General features: G+C 38.7%; 1 protein-coding gene across 1 annotated transcript in view; it reads left to right on the top strand.

Moving 5' to 3' along the window:
• CSMD3 (CUB and Sushi multiple domains 3) overlaps window positions 1-21551 on the top strand; it is a 483827-nt gene that overhangs the window by 414878 nt on the left and 47398 nt on the right. The window contains exons 51-58 of the mRNA XM_064154172.1: window positions 361-546; window positions 2787-2981; window positions 3468-3641; window positions 7537-7710; window positions 8557-8730; window positions 12640-12825; window positions 15442-15615; window positions 19159-19341. Of these exons, the coding sequence (XP_064010242.1) occupies window positions 361-546; window positions 2787-2981; window positions 3468-3641; window positions 7537-7710; window positions 8557-8730; window positions 12640-12825; window positions 15442-15615; window positions 19159-19341 (1446 nt within the window). The remainder of the gene's footprint in view (window positions 1-360; window positions 547-2786; window positions 2982-3467; window positions 3642-7536; window positions 7711-8556; window positions 8731-12639; window positions 12826-15441; window positions 15616-19158; window positions 19342-21551) is intronic.

Genomic DNA, 21551 nt, shown 5'->3' with positions numbered 1-21551 from the left:
TTTGATTTTATTCTCCAGAGAGCATTATTTAGAGCCAGATCTTGTCTTGGTACTTTGTTCCTACTGATCATATTTTTTTTCCATATATTCCCCATTCCCTCTTTGATTATCTTCTGTATTTGATTGGGTATCTCCAGAGTTATAAACCATTGTTCTTATTTTTAACCTCCTCCACCTTCTGAGACTTATTTCCCCAAGATATTAAGGGGATTTATTTGTGAGCTTAAAACACATATTAATATGTGTCATTTGTATGAGGTCATTTGTATGAATTTAAGGCTACTAACATTACAATGCATAAATAAGTGGAAGCTTACAACGAAGGAGATACAAAACAACCATGTTTTTCACTTTACTCAGCAATATCTTGTGGAATTCCTAAAGCTCCATTAAATGGTGGGATATTAACTACAGATTACTTAGTTGGCACCCGCGTTACTTATTTTTGCAACGATGGATATAGATTATCAGCCAAGGAACTTACCACTGCAGTCTGCCAGCCAGATGGTACCTGGAGCAATCACAACAAAACACCTCGTTGTGTAGGTAAGTAAGCTGAAAAACCTCTCCAGTAAGAATTTATTTATCCAGGCCACAAATCTCCACATTATTTAAACTTTCATCGTGGGATTATTTTATTCTGTGAATAACTGCTCTCATTAAATTATTGTGGGCCCCTCAATTCAAGAGAGATGTTGAGGTGCTGGAAGGTGTCCAGAGAAAGGCGACAAGGCTGGTGAGGGGCCTGGAACACAAATGCTATGAGGAGAGGCTAAGGGAGCTGGGAGTGTGCAGCCTTCAGAAGAGGAGGCTCAGGGGTGATCTTATTACTGTCTACAACTACCTCAAGGGAAGTTGTAGCCATGTGGGGATTGGTCTCTTCTTCCAGGCAAGCAGCAACAGAACAAGGGGACACAGTCTCAAGTTGTGCTGGGGTAGGTATAGGCTGGATGCTAGGAGGAAGTTCTTCCCAGAGAGAGTGATTGGCATTGGAATGGGCTGCCCAGGGAGGTGGTGGAGGCACCGTCCCTGGAGGTGTTCAAGAAAAGCCTGGATGAGGCACTTAGTGCCATGGTCTAGTTGACTGGCAAGGGCTGGGTGCTAGGTTGGACTGGATAATCTTGGAGGTCTCTTCCAATGTGGTTGATCCTATGATTCTATGAAATACATATGTGAGATGTATATAGGTGAAATACATGCTGAAACATTTTTTTGACAGCAGAAGAAATACACTATTCATGATAGAATATTCAGAATTCATGATAGAATATATTCAAACTAATAATTAATTTACAGCTATATCAAAGTCAATGTTTGCAGAAGTTTATGCAAAAGACATCCTTCAGTGAGAGTTGCAGTTTATATACTGTTAAAAAATCCTATTTACTATCCAGAAAAGTGTCTGGTAATCTGGGTTACTTATTTGAAACTGCTGCTTGTTATTTATATTCATTCTGTCATTATAATCCTACACCACCTAAACTTGGGGGAACATCACTGAAGATGCATGCTCAGTCCCAAAGAGAAGTTAGAAATGGGACATGAAAACCCAAGTGATTGTAAGACTATTATAGATATGTCAGTGTTGTGTGCATGATATTATTTGGATTATCTCAATCAATTAATTAGAAAGAAAAGAAAACATATGCTAGAATAACTTTCAAGAGTTTTCCTTTTTTTTTTACATTCCCTGACATGTTTTGCTCTGTCTAAAGAACTCTAAATAGAGGGAAGGTACTGTCCAGCAAAGATTTCATAGAATCATAGAATCAGTCAGGGTTGGAAGGGACCACAAGGATCAACTAGTTCCAACTTCTCTGCCATGGGCAGGGACACCATACTCTAGATCAGGCTGACCACAGTCTCATCCATTCTGGCTTTAAACACTTCCAGGGATGAGGCTTCAACCACCTCCCGGGGCAATCCACTCCAGGCTCTCACCACTCTCATGCTCAACAACTTCCTCCTCACATCCAGTCTGAATCTCCCCACCTCCAGGTTTGCTCCATTCCCCCTAGTCCTGGCACTCCCTGATAGCCTAAAAAATCCCTCCCCAGCTTTTTTGTAGGCCCCCTTCAGATCCTGGAAGGCCACAAGAAGGTCACTTCACAGCCTCCTCTTCTCCAGACTGAACAGCCCCAACGCTTTCAGTCTGTCCTCACAGCAGAGCTGCTCCAGCCCTCTGAGCATCCTCGTGGCCCTCTCTGCCTTTCAATTATGAAAAAAAACCATTGTGCTAGTTAACTTTTTTCTGTTGAATGGTGGTTATAGAGGATATTTGTAGGAAGAACACATAGAATTAAGGCATCAGAAATGCATAGCTGCTGGAAAACCAGCTTGGATATGGATATTATAGTACCGCCAATGTGCAGCCTCTCCAAAGTCTACAAGTCTTTCATATCTCATAGAATTTAGCCTGGCTAGAAAAATTATTCCTATGTGAAATGTAGGTAGTATTTTACTAAAGATTCTGGTGCCTGAGCTAAAGTGTCACAAGAGTTCTATGGTGATGAATCTACAGTGAATTGAAACATGGTGTGTTGATGCTATGTAGATCAAGTGCATAGCTCTGCATGCAGTAACTGCTCTGACTGGGCCATTGATTGTTAATAATTTAATGAGAGAACCCATGCATGATAACCACAGGCAAATTCAAATACAGACTTGCTCTCCAGCTATCGTGTCACTAGATTTAAAATGCATTTCTGAGTTGATACTGGTACAGACACTCCTAATCTGCCTGTACTAAGCCACAACTAACTATGTGTTTTTTGTTATTTTGGAAGTTGTTACGTGTCCAAGCATCAATTCTTTCACACTGGAACATGGAAGATGGAAAATAGTGAATGGGTCACATTATGAGTATAAAACAAAAGTAGTTTTCAACTGTGATCCAGGGTATTATGGTTTGGGACCAGCATCTATCGAGTGTCTTGCTAATGGCACCTGGAGTTGGAGAAATGAGCGGCCCTACTGTCAAAGTGAGTATATTTATGTTGCATCTGCTGTATAAATGCAAAGGCAATCATTTTGTTATGGACCAGAAGACAAAAAATGGTATCTTCACAAAGAAATATAAAGGGTTTTTTTGTTTTTATCCTAAAGCAATGATTGTGACTGTCCAGTATTAAGAAAAAACAACAAACACTCCAAAATCCAAAGCAAAAATGAAGGGAAAAAGCCCAACTCATTGATAAAACTAATCAAGTAACAGTGTTCTGAGCAGCTGAGCAGTGAGGTTTTTAACTTTATGAAGATGATTTTAGTTGGTCCTCCCAACTCCTCTTTCTGTATTATTTCTGGGGAAAGAATAGTCTCTGTAAGATATAGTTTTGATCTGTTTTCATGGAATAAAATACTTCAAGCTGTGAAATTTGTGGGGTTTTTTTATGGTTGATAACTATTTATGTTGTGTGTCTGTGGTAATCAGCTGTCCATTTCTATTCTGTTTTGGTTTTGCCATGAAGTTATTTCTTGCGGAGAGCTTCCTACACCTCCAAATGGGAATAAGATTGGAACTCAAATTACATATGGATCTACAGCTATATTTACTTGTGACTCAGGATACATGCTAGTTGGGTCTGCAGTGAGGGAATGTCTGTCTTCTGGACTCTGGAGTGGAATTGAGACCAGATGTTTAGGTATGAGTTCTACTGACATGCTTTGCCTGTTCTTTCTCCTTAATAGACAAAAGTAAGCAAATATAGAGAATTAGAGTAATAAATGATTGTGGAAACTTTGACAGAAGCACTGCACCCTTATTTCTGAGAGAAAATCACCGTCCTGGCACTACTGCTGGAATTTGATACCCTGTCATTGCACATGTACAGGCATCTTCACTTACTTAAAATATTCAGACACCAGTGCCTGAATCTTTTATGATTACAATGAACATATAATCTCAGTGACACAATTTCAAAGCTTCTTTTGAATTCATTATTATCATGGATATTATAAAAACTTCAAAGTTCAAAGGAAAAAAAAAAAAACCAGAAACCACAGCAAAAGTATATTGCTTCTAAATATCGATGCTTATTAGCAGCCTCGTGTTTTAGGGGGTTGTTTGTGGGTTTTTTTTGAGCAAAAAAATAGACAATAAAAGGAGAATAGAGTAGTTTGGGTGGCTGATATTTTTGTTTTCTTTCACTAAGGTACTAGGCAAATCACTGTTCATTTTTCTTGCTTGCCTTACTTGTTTCTGCAGTGAGTTCTCTGCCATATGTCACAGTTTCCATGAGGTCAACAACTCTCAGAGGATTTTCCATTACCATATTATTTACTGATTCATTCTTTTCCCAACCTCTTTCTAGGTGAAATGAATGTTTGTGACTTACATAGTGTACATAAAAAAAAAGTCATATTTTGAGAATACAGATTAGAAGATCAGATCAAGGTACAGAAAGATTTTTGGCTGCAGGACATTTAGATGCACTCATCGCCTTTAACCCAAACACAGAATCATTTAGGTTGGAAAAGGCCTTTAAGATCTACTGGTCTGCTGCTAAAAGATGTCCCTAAGCACCACATCTACACATCTTTTGAATGCCTCCATGAGTGGTGATTAAACCATTCCTGGGCAGCCTGTTTGAATGCTTGGAAACTCTCTTGGGGAAGAAATTTTTTTCCTAATGTCTGACTCAAACCTCTCCTGACCCTGCTGGCCACACTATTTTGGTACAGGCCACCTAGTCACACTGCTGGCTCATACTCAGCTGGCTGTCAACTAACACCTCTGGGTCTTTTTCTGCCAGGCAGCTTTCCAGGCTCTCTTGCTGAAGCCTGTAGTGTTGCATGGGGCTGTTGTGACTCAAGTACAGGACCTGGCACTTGGCTTTGTTGTATCACATACGATTGGCCTTGGTTTATCAATCCATGCTGTCTAAGTTCCTCAGTGGAACCTTCCTACCCTCAAGAATATCTACACTCCCTCTCTACCTAGTGTCATCTGCAAATTCACTCACTTGATCCTCTTGTCCGGATCACTGATAAAGGTATTAATAAGAACTGGCCTCAATACTGAGCCCTGAGGAGCACCTTGTGTAACTGGCCACCAACTGTGTTTAGCTTCATTCACCACAGCCATTCGAGCCCAGCCAGCCAGTTTTTCACCCAGTGGAGTGTCCACTGAACTGTGAGCTGACAGTTCCTCCAGGAGAATGCTGTGGGACACAATGTCAAAGCCTTTACTAAAGTCCAGGTAGACACCATCCACAGCCTTTCTCTCATCTGCCAAGTGGGTCACCTTGTGTTAGGAGATCAGTTAAGTAAAGCAGGATCTGCCTTACATAAACCCATACTGACTGAGCCTGGTCACTTGGATCTTCTGTGTGTGCCATGTTATGGCACTAAAGATGATTTGCTCCATGACCTCCTATGGCCACATGGTCAGACTGACAGATCTGTAGTTCCCTAGATCCTCTTTCCATCCAGTTCTGTGGATGAGTCTCACATGTTTATCTTTTTCTGATTCCTCTGAGACAAGTAGGAAAGAAAGAATGGAAGACATTCCAGAGATTCACATTCCCACAATAAATTGTCCAAGTTCATTTGTTCCCATTGTAGTAAGAGTATGTTTATAACATACAGCAAGTCAGAGAGAGAGAGAGAGAGAAGTGCAGCCCCAAAAGCCCAACAGCAACTTCCTTACCTTTGTTTGTGTTCCTGTTCTTATAAATCTCAGCAAGCCTAAGAGTGAAGTAGACACAACCATTGTTTCCCTTCCACAGCCTATAATCTAGTTCCTTTCACCAAAATATGCCAGCTAGGCTCAAACTAGCATAGAAAATAAGGGAAATTTTATAGAGTTTTACATCTCTTAATACAAAGAAGTTACTAATATTTAAAAGAAATTTCATAGTAGACATAATATTTAATCTCCTTTGCTAGACAGCATCTTTTGTTATTTTGTATATGTGTACAGACCTACCTATACAAATGAATTGCTGTAGTTTCCCTAAGTTAGTAAAAATAATATGAATTAAGTCAGTGAAATCCAAGATTTTTTTTAATACAGGATATTTATTTAAACTTTCTCTTGCACATTTCCTGATATCTTTGCTAGACAGCATCTTCTGTTGTTTTGTATATGTGATAGACCTACCTATACAAATGCATTACTGTAGTTTTTACTATGTTAGTAAAAATAATGTGAATTAAAGCAGTGAAAAACAAGATTTTTTTTTTAACATAGGATGTTTATTTAAACTTTCTCTTGCACATTTCCTGATGTCTTTGCTAGACAGCATCTTTTGTTGTTTTGTATATGTGTGTAGACCTACCTATACAAGTGCATTACTGTAGTTTTCCCTATGTTAGTAAAAATAATATGAATTAAGTCAGTGAAATCCAAGATTTTTTTTAATACAGGATATTTATTTAAACTTTCTCTTGCACATTTCCTGATATCTTTGCTAGACAGCATCTTCTGTTGTTTTGTATATGTGATAGACCTACCTATACAAATGCATTACTGTAGTTTTTACTATGTTAGTAAAAATAATGTGAATTAAAGCAGTGAAAAACAAGATTTTTTTTTTAACATAGGATGTTTATTTAAACTTTCTCTTGCACATTTCCTGATGTCTTTGCTAGACAGCATCTTTTGTTGTTTTGTATATGTGTGTAGACCTACCTATACAAGTGCATTACTGTAGTTTTCCCTATGTTAGTAAAAATAATATGAATTAAGTCAGTGAAATCCAAGATTTTTTTTAATACAGGATATTTATTTAAACTTTCTCTTGCACATTTCCTGATATCTTTGCTAGACAGCATCTTCTGTTGTTTTGTATATGTGTACAGACCTACCTATACAAATGCATTACTGTCATTTTCCCTGTGTTAGTAAAAACAATGTGCATTAAGGCAGTGAAAAACAGGGGTAGGTATAGGCTGGATGTTAGCAGGAAGTTCTTCACAGAGAGAGTGATTTCCCATTGGAATGGGCTGCCCAGGGAGGTGGTGGAGGCACCGTCCCTGGAGGTCTTCAAGAAAAGACTGGATAAGGCACTTAGTGCCATGGTCTAGGTGACTGGACAGGGCTGAGTGCTAGGTTGGGCTGGATGATCTTGGAGGTCTCTTCCAACCTGGTTGATTCTATGTTTCTATGATTCTATACAAATTAATTACTGTAGTTTCCTATGTTAGTAAAAACAATGTGAATTAAAGCAGTGAAAAACAAGATTTTTTTTTAACACAGGATGTTTATTTAAACTTTCTCTTGCACATTTCCTGATGTCTTTGCTAGACAGCATCTTTTGTTGTTTTGTATATGTGTGCAGACCTACATATGAATATCTACATATATATAAAAGATGCTAGACAGCATCTTTTGTTATTTTGTATGTGTGCACAGACCTACCTATACAAATGCATTACTATGGTTTTCCCTATGTTAGTAAAAATAATGTGAATTAAGGCAGTGAAAACCAAGGTTTTTTTTAATGTAGGATATTTATTTATACTTTCTCTTGCATATTTACTGATATCTTTTTTATTCTTTTTTTTTTTTTTTTTAACTTACTTTGATCAATCTAGCTGGTCATTGTGGCATTCCAGATCTTATAGTCAATGGCCAAGTAATTGGAGAAAATTATGGCTATAGAGACACAGTTGTATACCAGTGCAGTCCTGGGTTTCGGTTGATTGGTTCTTCTGTCCGAATATGTCAACAGGATCACAACTGGTCTGGTCAGCTTCCGTCCTGTGTGCGTAAGTAAGCATGGCAACACGTACTGATTTATCCTACAGGGATGCCTGGAACTTGGTATTTTTGTTCACAACACACAAAAAAAAAATGAAATAAACTAAAGCAGATGGTCAAAATTGTGTGGCTACTTTAAAACTGCTGTCGCTTAAAAAGCCTGTTGGGTCGTTGGCTACTGGATACCTGTCGTTTATATATGAGAATAGGAGGGATTGCACTAGATGATCTCTTCACAGAGAGAGTGATTGGCATTGGAATGGGCTGCCCAGGGAGGTGGTGGAGTCACCATCCCTGGAGGTGTTCAAGAAAAGCTGAGGGAGAGGCTAAGGGAGCTGGAGTTTAGCCTGGAGAAGAGGAGGCTCAGGGGTGACTTCATTGCTGTCTACGACTACCTGAAGGGAGGCTGTAGCCAGCTGGGGGTTGGTGTCTTCTGCCATGCAACCAGCAACAGAACAAGGGGACACAATATCTAGTTGTGCCAGGGGAAGTATAGGCTGGATGTTAGGAGGAAGTTCTTGACAGAGACAGTGATTGGCATTGGAATGGGCTGCCCAGGAAGCTGGTGGAGTCGCTGTCCCTTGAGGTGCTCAGGCAAAGACTGGATAAGGCACTTAGTGCCATGGTCTATTTGATTGGATAAGGCTGGGTGCTAGGTTGGATTGCATGATCTTGGAGGTCTCTTCCAACCTGGTTGATTCTATTAGTTCTTATGCAGTTCAGAGAAATGTGAATCCTTCATAGAGAATACTCAGTATCTTCTATTAGCAAAATGCTTAAATAATAGCTGTAATGGATAAGGCATAAAAAAGTGGTAACAACATGTTGTGTTTCTCTGCTTTGCTGTATACTAGCCGTTAGCTGTGGCCACCCTGGCAGTCCTATTTATGGAAGAACAAGTGGAAATGGTTTCAACTTCAACGATGTTGTGACATTCTCTTGCAATACTGGATACGTTATGCAAGGACCAACCAAAGCACAGTGTCAGGCTAACAGGCAGTGGAGCCACCCACCTCCAATATGCAAAGGTAAGAATGCAAACATTTACAGATTTCAAACTCTGCTGAAAAATTAAAGTTGAAAAGTAAATTGAAGGTAAAATCACCAGCCAAGACAAAACAGTGCCTCTGTTGTTAATAGGCATCACATTGTTAAACAACAAGTTTCATAATTCTGTGGTCCTATGATTTTTCTGTTCACTGCAACAAACCCTTTCCTAACACCTAGTTTGAATCTCCCCTCTTCCAGTTTAAACCCATTACTCCTCATCCTGTCATTACAAAACCTTGTAATAGCTCCTCCCAAGCCTTCCTGTAGCCCCACTTCAGATACTGGAAGGCCTCTATAAGGACTCCTCAAAGCCTTCTCGTCTCCAGGCTGAAGATCCCCAACTCCATAGCCTGTCCTCAAAGCAAAGCTGCTGCAACAGATGCTGAGCATCTTTGTGGCCCTCCTCTGGACTCACTCTAGCAGTTCCATGTCCTTCTTGTGCTGGGGGCTCCAGAACTGTACACAGTACTCCAGGTGAGGTCTGATGAGAGCACAGTAAAGGGGGAGAATCCCCTCCCTTGCCCTGCTGGCCATGATTCTCCTGTTGCAGCCCAGCACAGGGTTGCTGTCTGGGCTGCACGTGCGCACTGCCAGCTCATGTTGAGCTTTTCATCAACCCAGACCCCCAGGTCCTCATCCTCAGGGCTGCTCTCCAGCCATTTGCCACCCAACCTGCATCTGTGCTTGGGATTGCACCAACCCAGGTGCAGGACCTTACACTTGGCCTTGTTGAATTTCATGAGGTTGGTCTGGCCACACTTCTCCAGACTGTCCAGGTCCCTCTGGATGGATCCCTGCCCTCTAGCAAGTTGACTGTGCCACACAGCTTGGTGTCATCAGCAAGCCTGCTGAGGGTGCACTTTATTCTTCTGTCCATATTGCTGACAAAGATGTTACACAGCACTGGTGCCAGCACAGACCCCTGAGGGAGCCACCTGGCACTGGTCTCCAGGTGGACATTGTGCCCTTGGTCACTACTCTGTGTGCAGCTATCCAGCCAATTCCTTATCCAGCAGTGCTCCACCCATCAAGTCCTTGTTTTTCCAGTTTGATGACTGGGGTGTCATGTGGGACAGAGTCAAATGCAGGTACATGACAACAGTTGCCCTTCCCTTGTCCACTACTGCTGTCACTTCATCATAAAAAGCCACTAAATTTGCCAGCTATGACTTGCCCTTGGTGAAGCCATTGCTGGTTACCACCAATCACCTCTGCTTTGTTTTCCATTTGCCTTAGCATATCCTTCAGGAAGATCTATTCCATGATCTTGACAGGGAATTTGATTAGTATAATCCTTTTGTGTTAGCTCCTAACATTTCTGGATATTATAATTAAAATGTATAATATATGGATATGATAATTAAAATAAAAGGTTATGAAATCAATTCTGTCTGAGTTTTCACAGTCACATTTAGAAAGGTTTTATTACCATCATCCTTTTTATGTCTGTTTTTATGTGCTTTTAAAAAGTTTTAATTGTTCTCATTCAGAAAAATATATTTTTTCCCTATAACCTGCTGATATATATACAGAAACTGTATTGATTATTTTTCAACATCTTCCCAGAAGCCTCTGTGGATCGTTATCTGTACACAGTTTAAATCAGATTATGCATTTATCATTATTTTATTTGCTCTTTTCCTTCCAGTAGGTATTCTCCACATTCCTTTGACCACTTTACATTACTGCCAAGTACTTTACTGAACTTGAATTGCCATGCAATTCTGTGTTGATGAGAAGTTAATTACTTTTAAAGTACAATCCTAACTACATACTGTGTGTTAAGGATACCTAATAAGTCTCATTTTCAGCACACTTGCTATAAATCACCTCTGGTGTTAGAATCATAGAATCAACCAGGTTGGAAGAGACCTCCAAGATCATCCTGTCCAACCTAGCACCCAGCCCTAGCCAGTCAGCTAGACCATGGCACTAAGTGCCTCAAAACTAGTATTACTGTTACAGAATAATGTGCAAAACTGGTATTTTACTGGCATGTAAGGACCATGATAATAAGTTGGTCAGGTTCTTTGAGATTTTACAGAGGCCTGAAATCTCCTCTTGGTTTTAGAACAGACTTTAAAAGTAAGAAGTATCAGTTTTGTGTAGAACATTATTAGTGTTTTCTGTAATGTGCATTAGAATAATTTCTCTCCAATGTGAGAAATTGTTCTATTTGCTTTGAAGTTAATATTTAAAAAAAAATTAAATTTATCTTGCATATTTGGAAACTGCCTAAAGTGCAATATTTTAGGAAAGGCTGACTCCCTTGTGAAGGCTGAATTTGCAGTAGTCATATAAATTCAGCAATGTAGCTGCTGTTGTTATACTGTCTACAACTTTGCTGAACAGCTAGTTTCCTAATCAGCTATAGTAATACTGGAGAACTACTCAAATGATCAAAGCTTCTTCTATGTTCTTTCAAGTGCTCACTGTTCACACAAGCAGACACCAAGATTTAGGGTAATGATGAGGAAGAGGTAAGAGAGTAATACATGTAGAAGAAAAAAGTCTTAAATTCCATGTGGCCATAGCCTTTTTGTTTCTACATTAGAAAGCTCTTCAGTATATTTTGATATTTTTATGTACACAGAGTGATGCACACAGAAAGATTTATTATATCTATAATATATATATACACTTGTATGCATATAAAGGTATATATAAGTGTATGCATATTAACATTCAACTGATTATAGGTATACATAAATTCAACTGATTATAAGTATACATGAATGCTAATTTTTACATGAACTGTGTTTTTCTAAAGTAACTTTAAGCAGATGAAGACATGTTTAGTTGACCAGAGGAGTCCACTGCAAGGAAAAAGTCTCCATGGCCCCCAAAATAAGTATTGCACTCTCCTTACCAGACAGCTATTAAGCTACAAAAAAGGGAAAGAAATAATACTTCATCTCAAAGTGTCTAGCTTGAAGCTGTTCTATTGACAGAATGCTGGAATAAGAACATAACTCTATTTATTATAGTTCATAGAATCATAGAATCAACCAGGTTAGAAGAGACCTTCAAGATCATCCAGTCCAACCCAGCACCCAGCCCTAGCCAATCAACTAGACCATGGCACTAAGTGCCTCATTCAGTCTTTTCTTGAACACCTCCAGGGACGGTGATTCCACCACCTCCCTGGGCAGCCCATTCCAATGCCAATCACTCTCTCTGACAACAACTTCCTCCTAACATCCAGACTGTACGTCCTCTGGCACAACTTGAGACTGTCCCCTTGTTCTATTGCTGATTGCCTGGCAGAAGAGACCAACTCCTACCTGGCTACAAACTCCCTTCAGGTAGTTGTAGACAGCAATGAGGTCCCCACTGAGCCTCCTCTTCTCCAGGCTAAACAACCCCGGCTCCCTCAGCCTCTCCTCATAGGGTTTGTGTTCCAGGCCTTTCCCCAGATTTGCTGCTCTTCTCTGGACAACTTCCAGCACCTCAATGTCTCTCTTGAATTGAGAAGCCCAGAACCAGACACAGTACTCAAGGTGTGACTTATGGCACATCTAGCCCCATAACCTATTTCCAGGCATGGGCAATATTTTATATTAAGGCAAGAGTGTAAAATGAATATATTGGTATGTCCAGTCACTTCTCTTGACAAATACTTTTACGTGACCATCACAATCTGTGTGCACATTCTTTGCTCTGGATTTAGCATCTGCTGGTTTTAGTGTCTACACTATATATAATATATAGTGTCTACACTATATATATATATATATATATACACACTATATATATAATCAGAGCATATAAAATCAGGGCAGCAACACATTGGGGTTTTCTCACACAAAGGATAAGAGATCATTTAAAGACTTTTTCATTAAACTGTATTTATATGGCTCTCAAGTCTATGCATTTTTTCTTTACAGTGGTCAATTGTTCCGATCCTGGAATTCCTGCAAATTCTATAAGAGAAAGTAAAATTGAACATGGAAATTTCACCTATGGCACCGTGGTGTTTTATGACTGTAATCCTGGATATTTTTTATTTGGCTCTTCAGTTTTAATCTGTCAACCAAATGGCCACTGGGACAAACCTCTACCTGAATGCATTAGTAAGTAGATAATGTGTATGCTTCTACAAAGAACGCAGACTACAGTAGGAGCTATTTTGCATAACATTTCCATCAATCTCATGACATTGACCAGAACAAAAATATTTATATAACATTTGTGTGTGTGCAGCAATGATGGAATGTCTCAGCAGCAGCTGAAGTAGTGTAGTTTTATTGTCATTGAATGTAGCAAATAATAGAGTCCTTGGGAAGTACATTAACTGAAACAAGCATCTCTGAGTGCTTCAACACAGTGTTCTCTGATCGCAGTGAAAGAAGGTCAAAACACATCCACTGAATCTGTCAATATCATAGAATCATAGAATGGTTTATGTTGGAAGGGACTTCAAAGATCATCCAGTTCCAACACCCCCCCTCCTTGCCATGGTGCAGGGACACCTCCCACTAGAACAGGTCACTCAAGGCCTCACCCAACCTGGCCTTGAACACCTCCAGGGAGGGAGCAGCCACAACCTCCCTGGGCAACCTGTGCCAGTGTCTCACCACCCTCACTGTAAAAAACTGCTTCCTAACATCTAATTTAAGACTCCTCTCTGCTTCCCCTCATCCTGTCATTACAAGACCTTGTAAATAGTCCCTCCCCAGCCCTCCTGTAGGCCCCCTTCAGATACTGGAAAACTACTACAAGGTCTCCTCAAAGCCTTCTCCAGGCTGAAGAGTTCTAACTCTCGCTGCCTGTTCTCACAGGACAAGGCCCCATTGGCCACAAAAGCTATAATCACACTGAAATATAAACACTATGTTACTTAGTAGTTGACTTATGCCACTATAGTACTTTCTAGACTTCTCTTGGGACAACACCAAGTTCAGATTATTTATGAGGACAATAAGCTAATAATAACGACACTGTAAAGCACCAAGAGTGGTTCATGTCCTCAACTTAACCACACTACCAGATGTACCTAAATCATTATAATGTGCAATCTGTCCATGATCAACTTATTCCTTATTAAGGAGTCATGGACCAATATTTGCAGTATTGTAGGTGTTAGTTCCCAGCTCTACCTTTGTTAGTTTTCCTTAACTAAGGTTTCTTCAGTTCTGCTGTTTTCTCCCTTAAAAAAAAAAAATTACATCTGAAATTCTCTTTCTTATTCCTGTCAAATCCTTTTCTTCTGGAACTTGTTACTTTCTTTGATAGCATAACTTGGTTATAAGGTACAATATTTATACCAAAGGTACAGATTTACAACAAAGTGTTTAACAGTTTCACATTAAATTTTAAGATAACATTACTTTTCAGGAAGATAAATCTTACTTGATAGTAATTTATCTCCTTAGAGAGATAAATTCTAAAGTTAGAAGTGCAAAGATTTCTACTTTCTCTTTTATCTTTTAGTCTTCTTTCAGAATAGTCTCAGGTAATTAAATGATTCAGATTTTACTCTTCTTTTAAGCTGACCTTTGGGAGTAAGAGTGTATATGTACTTTTCAAAGTGCAACCTCAGCTTTATTTGGGCCACTTGTATAGAGCCATCAGTGAATTCTAGCATAGATATTTTGGAATCATGAAGCTTACCAAAATTTATTCTGCATCTACTGAGTATTTTTTTATAGGAGCATTTCAGTGCTGGAGTGTTTTGCAAACTGATTCTTTTTTGGACATATACAGGGCCATCATTTAGTAATTTATGCATTATTTCCACTGTAAGAAAAATGGAAAAGAAGCAGAAAGCTTGTTGAATGTTTTTCTTTGACCCAAGTTAGATTATTTTTTTGACCTAGCTGGATTTCAATTTCTCTCTAGATAGTCTCAAAGAACCTAGATGCTTTTTTTCTTTTTCTCCCTGAAATATTGCTAGAGTAATGAAGTGTAGATATGGTGAGAAAGGAAAAAGTTCTTTACCTGTAAAAATGACTCAATTTCTTTGAAATATATTGTACCTGGAGTACTTCTAGCTACTATAAATCCTGTAAGAAATATAATTCTGCTTTGATTTGGAGTCCCTTTACATTTAAGACTTTGGGGGGCATATGCTACTTAGACACATAGAATCATAGAATCAAGCAGGTTGGAAGAGACCTCCAAGATCATCCAGTCCAACCTAGCACCCAGCCCTAGCCAGTCAACTAGACCATGGCACTAAGTGCCTCATCCAGGCTTTGCTTGAACACCTCCAGGGACGGTGACTCCACCACCTCCCTGGGCAGCCCATTCCAATGCCAATCACTCTCTCTGTGAAGAACTTCCTCCTAACATCCAGCCTAGACCTCTCCCAGCACAACTTGAGACTGTCTCCTTGTTCTGTGGCTGGTTTCCTGGCAGAAGACACCATCCCCCACCTGGCTACAACCTCCCTTCAGGTAGTTGTAGGCAGCAACGAAGTCACCCCTGAGCCTCCTCTTCTCCAGGCTAAACAATTGCTGTCTTTGAATAGCAATTCCTATGAATTAAATCCCTTTTTGACATCTTCAAACACCTATTTCCCAGCTTTTGGTCTGTAATATATTTTACCGTTCTAAACACCACCACAAACCCTTACAAAGATCAGCATTTTCACCAAGTTTATCTATGGAGTTAGGGAAATGATAGCTACAAATCGTTTGATCAGCGATAATAACCTTTTTTTACTCTCCAATAATTATGCATTGTAGTGATTGACTGTGGCCATCCTGGCGTTCCTCCTAACGCGGTCCTGTCTGGAGAGAAATACACCTTTGGGTCTACTGTTCACTATACTTGCACAGGTAGACGATCGCTGTTAGGGCAATCATCTCGCACCTGTCAGCTAAACGGACACTGGAGTGGATCTCTTCCTCACTGCTCAGGTAATATTTCTTTTCATTCGAAAGTATGTCCTGAAATGGCTTTAAATTTAATTCTATATCAGAAGACTGATTTAAAATCTTGTAAATCAGGCAGAAAACCAAAGCACTGCTGTTGCGGAGAGCAGGAATTAATTTGTGGCCGAGTCGGGAATTTATCAAAAATAGTTATTTTTTTATTTTCCCAAAAACCTGCCCCCACAACTATATATACAAAGATTAATTTAGTTTAATAAGCAGATTCAGTTGCATGAGAATTAACCTACGATGATACCATCAATAATCTGACTATTTCGGAAGTCAGAAGTTGGAAAAGGCATCAGCTATTAATTAATAGCGGTTTCTTACTAAATTAAGCTAAGCCAAATAACTCACTCATGCGGTCTGTCTTCCTCTTCTTTTCCAGCAGCAGCAGGTGAATCGTTAAGAGGTCGTTAAGGGTCGTTAGGCACAGAAAGGTGTCAATAGGAAAGCAAATCCTTGAAGGTCTCTCTGCAGTCCAGGCACAGGGGACTGTGTGAGCTCAGGCAGATATTTACAGTATATACAATTACAGACAGAAATATACAAGGTAAAATGCAACACAGAAACACAACTTCCCTCCCAGAAACCTGAGTCCCCAGGAGGGGCTCTCAACTGCCCCTTCACCTTCCCCCTACCCCTCTCAACCTTACCCCAGTCCCAAGGAAGAACAGAGGTTCAGCCAGAGGTTAAGAAGAAAAGTGAGTTAGCCCAAAATGGAGGGTGAGGTTAGAGAGATGTAGCTCAGCCAGCAGCCCAAGTGAGAGTGATGCCAAGAGTATTATCTGGGCCCCCCAGTTTAGGAGGGACATTGAGATGCTTGGGCATGTCCAGAGAAGGGCGACGAGGCTGGTGAGAGACCTCGAGCACAGCCCTACGAGGAGAGGCTGAGGGAGTTGGGATTAGTTAGCCTGGAGAAGAGGAGGCTCAGGGGTGATCTTATTGCTGTCTACAACTACCTGAGGGGAGGTTGTGTCCAGGAGGAGGTTGCTCTCTTCTCTCAGGTGGCCAACGCCAGAATGAGAGGACACAGCCTCAGACTGCGCCAGGGGAAATTTAGGCTGGAGGTGAGGAGAAAGTTCTTCACTGAGAGAGTCATTGGACACTGGAATGGGCTGCCCGGGGAGGTGGTGGAGTCGCTGTCCCTGGAGCTGTTCAAGGCAAGGTTGGACGTGGCACTTGGTGCCATGGTCTAGCCTTGAGCTCTGTGGAAAAGGGTTGGACTTGATGATCTGTGAGGTCTCTTCCAACCCTGATGATACTGTGATACTGTGACCACTGCAGGACTTGATAAAAGTGCCTTTGCATCTTTCTTCTATATACGTTGAAGGACTACAATCACGTTTCCTGAAAGCCTCACCTCTCCAGGCTGAACAACCCTGACTCTCTCAGCTGTTTTGCATAGGAGAGGTATTCCATCACTGGCAATTTTTGTGACTTTTCTCTGGACCTGCTCTAGCAGACCCATCTCCTTCTTGTACTGGGTGCCCCAGAACTAGATACAGTATTCCACTTGCAGTTGTCCTCCTGCCTTCATCTCCTTAGTGTATTCAAGTGTAAGTTGACTATATCAACTAGAGTTTCAGAAGATGCTTTTAGATTTTTTTTCCCTTACAGTCTATGGCACAGAAATGATTGAAAATTAATAAGAAATATTAAAGTAGTTCTTGGTGAAAATCTTGCACTAAATTCAAAAGGATTAGGAGATTTTTTAACATCCAAACTTTCCACTGCAAACCTTTTAAGAAGTGGTTGCAGGAAAGGACAATTGTATCCATTATGTCATTGATATCTATTGGCATTCAGAAGGAGTTTTTGGTCATCACATGCTTATCAGCTGGAGTCAGAAATTTACAGCAACTCAGAATTCTTTGTAATTGCAGCAATGACTGTGTACTAAGTGATCTAAGCACCCTCTTTCTTCATTAAGATTAAATGTCAGCTGAGAGTTTGTTACTCATGTAGGTGAAGGATGGCTCATAGCTGACTGTGAAAATCACTCATTTGAATCTCTGCATGAGGTAATAAAAATACATTCTGTTATGATATCATTGATTATATCACTCTCACTTCCTGATGTGATTAGTCATTTAGACAAATTATTTCTGTAACCTTCAATCAAATGAGCTGGAGGTTAACTTCTCTAAGATTAAAGGAGTAATAATTTAGGTTAATAATTAGGCATTGGGAAAGAACGTGTGACTTCATTTACAAGAGGAATATGTAATTTACACTCAGCATAGGGAAAAGCCTATTTTCATTTTTTAATCAAACCATTATTTGGGACATAATGTCAAGCAACATGCTGAAAACTGAGTTCTTAATGTACAAGATTTACAAATATAGAATAATGGGTAAGCCCTGTCCCAGATTCTTCACCGTCTAAATAAATTATATTGGAAAATGTAAGACACATTTCAAAATCAAGCAGAAAAATATCTTGATCTTGGACATTTCTAAATTAACATAAAATTGTGTAGCAGGCTATTTGCAAACTGGAGAGATGTTGGGGCACCTAAGTGGCTTGAACTTGGTGTATTTTGAAAGCTTGTAGAATTATTTTACATATTAGAATTTGAAATCATTTACAATTTCTTTGCTTCCTTTCACTATTTAGTTGTCTATTTGCTTCTGTTAGTAAAGAGATATGTTTGAGCTGCCACTCCGGTGGTACAGTTTGCATACATACAGTGCTAAGACAAAGAAGCTATGTATTCCTCTGTATCTGCAACTCCAGGGTCCTAACTTCCCAGAGAATCCCTAGATAGTGAATTTATCACTTGTTCTTCTGGACACTTGGAATAGACAACTTTTTTTGCTACTTCTATGTATGATCTTCTCTTATTACTACTCTTTAAATATCAGGCCGGTATAATTCTAATATAGAAAGTATATTCCTCTTCCTCCTTCCTCCTCCTCCCTCCTTCTCCTTCCTATTTTGTCCTCCTCTATGACATAACTTTCTCAAACATGTCTAAGTGGGGGAAGATGTTCATATCAGATGTACATAACATTGTTGACTGAAGATTTCATTCAATGGTCAAACTCTTACAACTGCAACAACAACAAGGCAAGGAAGCATTTTATGAATGCTTCTTACATGCAGACAAATATTTTTACAATCAGGACCTTGCTTTTTTCCCTCTGAATTCCTTCCATTAGCTGAAAAATGACCAAGGTTTTGCAGCTTTCTTCTTTTTCCCTAATCTTGTTTGATGAGTCTGTCACCAAAATTTCATCATGGTCTAACAGGAATTTTTAGGATAATTATAATTGCTGTTCTGTACTTACATAAAATAAGTAAAAAGAAATTATAGGAAAGTTGATTAATTTTTTTTTACTTACAGGAACTTGCATCCAATAAGATATATGTTTTGGTGTTGTTTGGTTTTTTTTTTGTTGTAGGTTTGGGTTTTGTTTGTTTGGTGTTGGTTTTTTCCTATGAATACATAGAAGAATATACTTAAAATATAATATCATAACAACACTTGAGACTTACTTCAAGTTTTTCACTCTGAATTCTAGGTGATACAGCTGGCTCCTGTGGTGATCCAGGCATCCCAGGTCATGGGTCTAGAGAAGAAAACAATTTCAAAATTAAAAGCACAGTCCATTTTAGCTGTGATATTGGTTATGTTCTCCACGGCTCAGAAGAAAGGACATGTCTGGCAAATGGTAGCTGGACAGGAAGACAACCTGAGTGCAAAGGTAAATGACAGAAAGCCCACCCCATTTTTAAACTGTCTGGTTAAAAATGACCATCAGAAAAGCAGCTTTGCATTGCCAGTTTTGGACTGACCACTACTGACCACTACATTGCTGCAAATAAATTGGTGTATAACAATTTGGGTTTATAACATTGTATTTATATATATACATATACATATATATATATATATATATATACACACACATATATATATATACACATATATATATTCATATACATATATGAAGTTGTTTTATATATAAAACATTACTTTAAATGTTAAAATGCCAATCAGAAAAGCAACTTTGCATCACCAGTTTTGGACTGACCACTACATTGCTGCAAATAAATTGGTATATAACAATTTGGGTTTATAACATTGTATTTATATATATATATATATACACATACATATATTCATATACATATATAAAGTTGTTTTATATATAAAACATTACTTTAAATGTTAAAATGCCAATCAGAAAAGCAACTTTGCATCACCAGTTTTGGACTGACCACTACATTGCTGCAAATAAATTGGTATATAACAATTTGGGTTTATAACATTGTATTTATATATATATATATATATACATACATATATTCATATACATATATAAAGTTGTTTTATATATAAAACATTACTTTAAATGTTAAAATGCCAATCAGAAAAGCAACTTTGCACCACCAGTTTTGGACTGACCACTACATTGCTGCAAATAAATTGGTATATAACAACTTGGGTTTATAACATTGTGTTTATATATATATATATACATATATATATTCATATACATATATAAAGTTGTTTTATATATAAAACATTATTTTAAATTTTAAAATGCCAATCAAAAAAGCAACTTTGCATCATCAGTTTTGGACTGACCACTACATTGCTGCAAATAAATTGGTATATAACAATTTGGGTTTATAACATTGTTTTTATATATATATATTCATATATATATATAAAGTTGTTTTATATATAAAACATTACTTTAAATGTTAAAATGCCAATCAGAAAAGCAACTTTGCATTGCCAGTTTTGGACTGACCACTACATTGCTGCAAATAAATTGGTATATAACAACTTGGGTTTATAACATTGTGTTTATATATATATATATACATATATATATTCATATACATATATAAAGTTGTTTTATGTATAAAACATTACTTTAAATGTTAAAATGCCAATCAGAAAAGCAACTTTGCATTGCCAGTTTTGGACTGATCACTACATTTCTGCAAATAAATTGTTTTATAACAATTTGGGTTTATAACATAGTTTTATAACATTGTTTATATATATATATATATATATATCTTTGTTTTATATATAAAACATCACTTAAAATGTTAAAATGCCAATCAGAAATGCAACTTTGCATTGCTAGTTTTGGACTGACCCCTACATTTCTGCAAATAAATTGTTTTATAACATTGCTTTATAATATAGTTTTGTAATGTCCTTTCTGATGAATGATCACAGGATCAAGGGATATCAGGGATTGGAAGGGACCCAAATATATCACCAAGTCCAACCCCCCTGCCAGAGCAGGGCCATACAATCTAGCTCAGGTCACAGGGGAATACATCCAGACAGGCCTTGAAAGTCTCCAGAAAAGGAGACTCCACAGCCCCTCTGGGGAGCCTGTGCCAGTGCTCTGTGACCCTTACATTAAAGAAGTGCCATCCTGGCACAGTGTAAATATATATTTGCATATATGAATGGGTTTTGTTACCTGAAGAGATATGTTTAACGAGACTGAGCTTTCTGCTGTTCTTAAATCTTATCCATTATAGAAATTAATTTCCTATTTTATATTTTAAAGTGCTTTTGGTGTGTTTTTCCTACTAGAATTCTCTTATATAAATTTGCTTCATTGGATATACATAAAAATGTGTGTAATGTACACAGAGGTATATCGTTGTAGTTTATGTCATATAGACTAGATGTATATATGTATATATAGTTAAGTGGGCAAGAACTAGAGAAGAGGAGGCTCAGGGGTGACCTCATTGCTGTCTACAACTACCTGAAGGGACATTCTATCCAGGTGCGGGGTGGCCTCTTCTCCCAGGCAACCAGCCACAGAACAAGGGGACACAGTCTCAAGTTGTGCCAGGGAAAGTATAGGCTGGATGTTAGGAGGAAGTTGTTGCCAGAGAGAGTGATTGACATTGGAATGGGCTGCCCAGGGAG

This window comes from Pogoniulus pusillus, chromosome 14, assembly GCF_015220805.1.
Source record: "Pogoniulus pusillus isolate bPogPus1 chromosome 14, bPogPus1.pri, whole genome shotgun sequence".
Lineage (NCBI taxonomy): Eukaryota > Metazoa > Chordata > Aves > Piciformes > Lybiidae > Pogoniulus > Pogoniulus pusillus.
The sequence above is the reverse complement of the archived record's forward strand: the minus strand, read 5'-3'. Positions and strand labels throughout refer to the sequence as shown.